The sequence below is a fragment of the Mandrillus leucophaeus genome, unplaced genomic scaffold (genome assembly GCF_000951045.1).
Source record: "Mandrillus leucophaeus isolate KB7577 unplaced genomic scaffold, Mleu.le_1.0 Scaffold276, whole genome shotgun sequence".
Classification (NCBI taxonomy): Eukaryota; Metazoa; Chordata; class Mammalia; order Primates; family Cercopithecidae; genus Mandrillus; species Mandrillus leucophaeus.
In genome coordinates this window covers 1,011,467-1,018,898 of record NW_012102876.1, presented here as the reverse complement: position 1 = coordinate 1,018,898, position 7,432 = coordinate 1,011,467, and the positions used below count along the sequence as shown (strand labels likewise).

At 33.3% G+C, this 7,432-nt stretch overlaps 1 protein-coding gene across 1 annotated transcript in view; it reads right to left on the bottom strand.

Moving 5' to 3' along the window:
• Nucleotides 1-7,432, bottom strand: part of GRM5 (glutamate receptor, metabotropic 5) — a 610,214-nt gene that overhangs the window by 364,156 nt on the left and 238,626 nt on the right. Inside the window, exon 3 of the mRNA XM_011984895.1 lies at nt 280-529. Coding sequence (XP_011840285.1) covers nt 280-529 — 250 coding nt within the window. The remainder of the gene's footprint in view (nt 1-279; nt 530-7,432) is intronic.

Sequence of the window (7,432 nt, the reverse complement as noted above, 5' to 3'; positions counted from 1 at the left end):
TATAAAAATCCATTTCATTACCTTACAGTCATGTGTTTTAGGACTTACAGATTCATCATCTTCATTTGTTGATTCCTGTTATTATTAATCAGCACATGGTGGGTCTACTTATTTTCCATGATTTTCTCCAGGCACAGGTGCGTTATGAAATTTAAGCTCTATTTCCACTGCACACATTAAGCTTTGAAAGATTTTTCTTTATTGTACACTAAAAGCTACCTTTTAGTGCTGCCAAATTCCTGGTATTAACTCCATGTAAATTTTCTTATTGTCACTCACCTGCCCAGAAGCAGAAATTCTCCCGCTAGACCCAGGCGCCTCATGGCCATCAGCAGACCTCTCACCGTCATACCCTCACAGAAGCAGGCCACCACCCGGGCCTTAGGCAAGTGACTTGTGAGCTTCTTCAGCAGCTTATCAAAGCTCTGCTCTCCTGCATTACTGTAGATTTTGTAAGAGTGGGCGATGCAAATCCCTTCCTTCGCTGACATATCTTTGAAGGCTTCCATCCCACTTTCTCCATAGTTGCCTGTGTGAAAACATAGATAAGCAGAGGAATAGTGAAATGAGATTGTTGCATTAATTGGATGTAATCAGAATGTAGGTGTTAGGAGCATGAAAGTCATGGTGCAGGACTTGGAACCTGAAGAACTGAATTTCAGTTTTTGCTCTTTTGCTGAATTGCTTATTTTGGGCAAATTACAATTGAACCACATTATACATGCATTCATCATTTATATTTTCACTGTGATGGAGAGAATAATATAAAAAGGGTAAGCAATTCATCATCCTTTTATGACTGAAAAACAGCTCTTATTCTAAGTATGAGTTGATGGAGATATGTATCAGCTATTTTTTTTATTTGCATTCGATCTCACTTCTCTTTGCTTTTCATTGATGATAATTTCATCCTACTGAGATTTTTGTATTTAAAGATATAGTACATATGAGTAATACATGTAGTCTATATAGTATAGATGTTGCCATATAAATGTTTTAAAAAGTATTATACTATATGTAATATTCAGTATATTATATATTTATAATCATGAGAATTTATGGTTTGGTCTTAACTGAAAAACTGAGATCCTTAATTAAGATTTAGTCTTGTCACAGATGAATGTGTAAACTTATGAAAAACGTTTACAGTTTTATCTTATACAAACATGGGGTAGTTATTGATAAGGATGAAAAAGTTCAAAGTCCTTTTCAAAATTTGGAGACTAAGGACTAATGGTAGTCTTTTAAAATTAATGGAAAAGGGGATTAATATTGACAGTCAGTTATATGCCAGGACACCAGGACCTTTATATATGTGATCTAATTTAGCACTCACAATAAAATATTGATGTAGATATTATGAGTTCCATTCCATATATAGATCAGAAAACAGATAAAGCAGTTAGGTCCGCATTTACCTGGAGTTACTCTAGCAGTAAGTGGAGGGCTGAACTCCATTCACAGATCTAATAGCATAGGTTCTGCTCCCTCTACTTGTCCAAGGCTGACTCTTAGGAGTCTCAGAATTCTAGTTACATACTCATTTCTCTTTTCTATTTGAAAGTGATAATTCTCCAATTTTAGATATTTTTGGAACATTTTAAGGCTATATATTTTATACAGGGCTCATATTCTGAATTTTCAAAATATTAGATATATGAGGGGGATTGTTTTGAAGAATACAAGAGGCTATTACAAGATAACCAAGCTGTAGAACATATAAGGATGCGACTGACCTAAAAATCAACTTGACCTAGGAACTGGAATCTCATCAGGATGAGTAGATATCAAATTAATAAGGAGCACTGAACATTCAATCACATAGGGTTCACTATATGTCTATAACTGCAATAAAAATAATTCCACAACAATTTGATTTTGGGAAAGTCAGTTTACATATGCTAGCTCACTGCTCCTTACAACTCTGTGATAAAGGTTAATGGTATCTCCTCCTGGCTGATAAAACTGAAGTTCAAATACAGATAGTAGGTGTCAGGATCTTGGTTGGAACATATGTCTCTGATTCCTGTCCTGATGTGGGTGCTACCATACCACAGGTACCTTGTTGCAAATGAAATCTATAAACTTTGAGGGTGGATTTTGGTGAAGTTTTGTCTCCATGAACAAACTGCAAAGGGCAGAGCAGAGCAGGTCAGCTTGAGTCTGAGCCAAAAATACTGGTGGGCCAGCTGCATCTTTTCCCTCCTTCTCCAGAATTAAAAGCAACAAGAAGCCTCTGTCATGATGGCAGGTGGGCAATCTAGTTATTTTGCAATTAACAAAGTTTAAAGGGCACTTTCTGAAAAATGTGCCAATGGGCCTAAATTACTATCAGTTTTACACTAATGTGAGTAATCTATTATTCTTTGATTTATTTTTAGCTAACTCTGTTTTTCAACAGACTGTCTTGCATTTCATGTTTTGATTTAATGCAGAGGCATTTGCATAAATAATTTGAAATTAGATATAGTGATTGTGATGTGAATTTATTGAGAATTTCACATCATTTACTTTTATTCTCAATACATTCACTGTTAAACAAGAAAAGACACCTAACAAATTCAGATTTTTTAGCATTTTGTTCCTAACAGTTTTAACACTGTTTTTGTTTGTACAATATGTTGTAGAGAAGCAGCTTGAAATAGTGGAGAGAACTTTGTCATTAGAGAAACCTGAGTTCGACTTCAGTTTATATAGTCTTTTTAATCTCAGCTTTCTGAAGTAACACTGCTTAATATTCAGATACTTTAATATTATATTCAATGTATGTAAACTATCTGGTAGGTCACCTGAACCCAATTAATTGTACCTACTGAAATTATAAAGAATATTCTAGACAGAGTTTAGCTACTCTTTAATGTAGCATCCAAAACAAAGAGTGGAGCAAATGGCACTATTGCTGAACACTAGACTAAAAAAATAAGCTTACACTAGCAGAATAAAATATTATTTTCCCAGAGCAAATCTCAAGCTGTACTCTTTAAAATTAAAAAAGGCAGGGGGTATATGAAAAATTTTCACTCAATTTTGCAGTGAATCAAAAACTGCTCTAAGAAAGAAAGTTTACTTTAAACATTTAAATAAGAAACAGTTTTAATACATGTGTGACATAAAAATTTTACGGAATATAATTTTGATTTAACAAAAGAAATCCTTTGTTAGCCAGGAGACAAATGAGAATATGTCGTCCAATAAAATGGAAAAGACTGAAGTGTTGAGACTTTCCGGTAGTTGATAGAAACACTGTATTCTATAATTAGACATTTTAAAATAATGAAAAAAGCACAGCAAAAAATGTCTACAGGCTTCTCAAAGAATGTGTAAACTTATGAAAAACGTTTACAGTTTTATCTTATACAAACATGGGGTAGTTATTGATAAGGATGAAAAAGTTCAAAGTCCTTTTCAAAATTTGGAGACTAAGGACTAATGGTAGTCTTTTAAAATTAATGGAAAAGGGGATTAATATTGACAGTCAGTTATATGCCAGGACACCAGGACCTTTATATATGTGATCTAATTTAGCACTCACAATAAAATATTGATGTAGATATTATGAGTTCCATTCCATATATAGATCAGAAAACAGATAAAGCAGTTAGGTCCGCATTTACCTGGAGTTACTCTAGCAGTAAGTGGAGGGCTGAACTCCATTCACAGATCTAACAGCATAGGTTCTGCTCCCTCTACTTGTCTAAGGCTGACTCTTAGGAGTCTCAGAATTCTAGTTACATACTCATTTCTCTTTTCTATTTGAAAGTGATAATTCTCCAATTTTAGATATTTTTGGAACATTTTAAGGCTACATATTTTATACAGGGCTCATATTCTGAATTTTCAAAATATTAGATATATGAGGGGGATTGTTTTGAAGAATACAAGAGGCTATTACAAGATAACCAAGCTGTAGAACATATAAGGATGCGACTGACCTAAAAATCAACTTGACCTAGGAACTGGAATCTCATCAGGATGAGTAGATATCAAATTAATAAGGAGCACTGAACATTCAATCACATAGGGTTCACTATATGTCTATAACTGCAATAAAAATAATTCCACAACAATTTGATTTTGGGAAAGTCAGTTTACATATGCTAGCTCACTGCTCCTTACAACTCTGTGATAAAGGTTAATGGTATCTCCTCCTGGCTGATAAAACTGAAGTTCAAATACAGATAGTAGGTGTCAGGATCTTGGTTGGAACATATGTCTCTGATTCCTGTCCTGATGTGGGTGCTACCATACCACAGGTACCTTGTTGCAAATGAAATCTATAAACTTTGAGGGTGGATTTTGGTGAAGTTTTGTCTCCATGAACAAACTGCAAAGGGCAGAGCAGAGCAGGTCAGCTTGAGTCTGAGCCAAAAATACTGGTGGGCCAGCTGCATCTTTTCCCTCCTTCTCCAGAATTAAAAGCAACGAGAAGCCTCTGTCATGATGGCAGGTGGGCAATCTAGTTATTTTGCAATTAACAAAGTTTAAAGGGCACTTTCTGAAAAATGTGCCAATGGGCCTAAATTACTATCAGTTTTACACTAATGTGAGTAATCTATTATTCTTTGATTTATTTTTAGCTAACTCCGTTTTTCAACAGACTGTCTTGCATTTCATGTTTTGATTTAATGCAGAGGCATTTGCATAAATAATTTGAAATTAGGTATAGTGATTGTGATGTGAATTTATTGAGAATTTCACATCATTTACTTTTATTCTCAATACATTCACTGTTAAATAGGAAAAGACACCTAACAAATTCAGATGTTTTTAGCATTTTGTTCCTAACAGTTTTAACACTGTTTTTGTTTGTACAATATGTTGTAGAGAAGCAGCTTGAAATAGTGGAGAGAACTTTGTCATTAGAGAAACCTGAGTTCGACTTCAGTTTATATAGTCTTTTTAATCTCAGCTTTCTGAAGTAACACTGCTTAATATTCAGATACTTTAATATTATATTCAATGTATGTAAACTATCTAGTAGGTCACCTGAACCCAATTAATTGTACCTACTGAAATTATAAAGAATATTCTAGACAGAGTTTAGCTACTCTTTAATGCAGCATCCAAAACAAACAGTGGAGCAAATGGCACTATTGCTGAACACTAGACTAAAAAAAATAAGCTTACACTAGCAGAATAAAATATTATTTTACCAGAGCAAATCTCAAGCTGTACTCTTTAAAATTAAAAAAGGCAGGGGGTATATGAAAAATTTTCACTCAATTTTGCAGTGAATCAAAAACTGCTCTAAGAAAGAAAGTTTACTTTAAACATTTAAATAAGAAACAGTTTTAATACATGTGTGACACAAAAATTTTACGGAATATAATTTTGATTTAACAAAAGAAATCCTTTGTTAGCCAGGAGACAAATGAGAATATGTCGTCCAATAAAATGGAAAAGACTGAAGTGTTGAGACTTTCCGGTAGTTGATAGAAACACTGTATTCTATAATTAGACATTTTAAAATAATGAAAAAAGCACAGCAAAAAATGTCTACAGGCTTCTCAAAGAATAGAACACCTTTCAAGTAATATGTAGAATGAGGAAAAAGCTCAGGAAGCAACAATTACTTTTTCCAACAGAGGGAAACAAGTAACTGAGAAAGAAAGCTGTGATACAAAATATGAAACTAACATGTGACTTCATTTTAAACAATGAATAGAAGAAAGAAGGAATCCATAGAACGTTCTTCTTTAGGTAGCAGAGAGTGTATAACTTGGAATTTTTTGGAGAAAATGTAATCATAGCCAATGTCTTCACTCATAGCTCACACTACTTATAGGCATAATGATGCAAATGTCAATCATTGATTTTCAACTTTAAGAATCCACCTATAGACAAATGGAAAAACTCATTATGCAATAAAATATATTTGTTATCAACTTTTACAATGATAATTAAAGAGAAAGAAGATGAAGGCTGAGAGGTAGATGCAGGGAAAGTTGTTGGGAAGAGGAAGGCCATTAACAGGGAAAGTTGTTGGGAAGAGGAAGGCCATTAAAATCATCCACTCCCAATTTGGAAGTCAAGATATACAGAAAATAAAATATATGTGATTAAGGGAATCACTGGATGCTAAAATAATCAGGAGTTAGCTAATGTGATGAGAGAATCATATTAAAAGGAATAAGAAGATGTACAAAGTAAGACATAATGTCTATAGTCATTTAAAAGTAGCTATTTTTTAAAAAGACATTCATATTAGAGATATGGAGGTGAAAATAAAAGGATGAAAAACTGAAACACTTTTTTTACTTTAAGCCCTGCTCTACTATTTGACTTTTAAAAATGTGAAAATATACATTTAATGAAAAAAATAAACTAGCATACTTAAAAGTCACTGAAAGGAGAGAGTTGATGCAGATAATTTTAAAAGTAATTGTCTTCTCTCTGCTTTATCAATTTATCCTGTTTTAGGGATAAAACTCATAGAAGTTATCTATATTCTATGCTTGGTGGAAATGTAAATTAGTACACCCATTAATAAACTTCATGGAAGTTCCTCAACAAAACTAAAAATAGAATTACCATATGATATAGCACCCCTACTTCTGGCTACATTTCCAGCAAATTTTAACTGCACTCCCACATTCATGGTAGCATTATTTACAAAAGCCACATTCTATCCATCAATAGATAAATGAATTTAAAAATGTGGTGTATATATACACAATGAAATACTAGTCAGCCTAAAAACCCTAAAAAATGGGTTTAAAAAGAAAAAATTCTGTTATTTGCAACAACAGTATATTATTCACTTTTGTATCGCTACTGAGACCTGTTAGATAACTAACACATGTTGAATAAAGAAATAAATTATTGAATGAGCAGTACAAAATAATCAACATCTATTTCCAGATTAAAATAATTGTCCAACTATGTGACCAGCAATCGGGACTGCCACACTGTGTCTAGCGGGCATCATTCTAATAAGCTATTATAACATATTTCACTTAAAACATGAACAGAGTTGCACAATAATCAAAATGTTGGTATTTTTTCCTCAAGGACCCCAGTTTTTCCCTCAGATCATAACAGATTTTAATAATTCAACCTCAAATACTGTTTAAAGCTAGTGCTTTCACTAATACTATTTGACCTGAATTGCATCAGCTGGGATCTGGAAGTATCTGCCTACATTGACTCTATAAAGCACACGTTGGAAACAGGATTTGTTAAAGAGTAATTTTAAAACTTTCTTCTGTAATAGAAACTGGGGACCCCGAAAGGGAAGAGTGTAGGAAGAGAGTAAGGGTTAAAAAATTGTTTATTGCGTATAATGTTCACACCTGCGCGATGGGTACACTACAAGCCCCAAATTCACCAAAAGGCATATATCCATGTAACAAACCTACACATAAACCCCCTGGATATTTTAAATTAAATTAAAATAAAATAAAAAATAAAAAACTTTCTGCCAGCCTAAGAA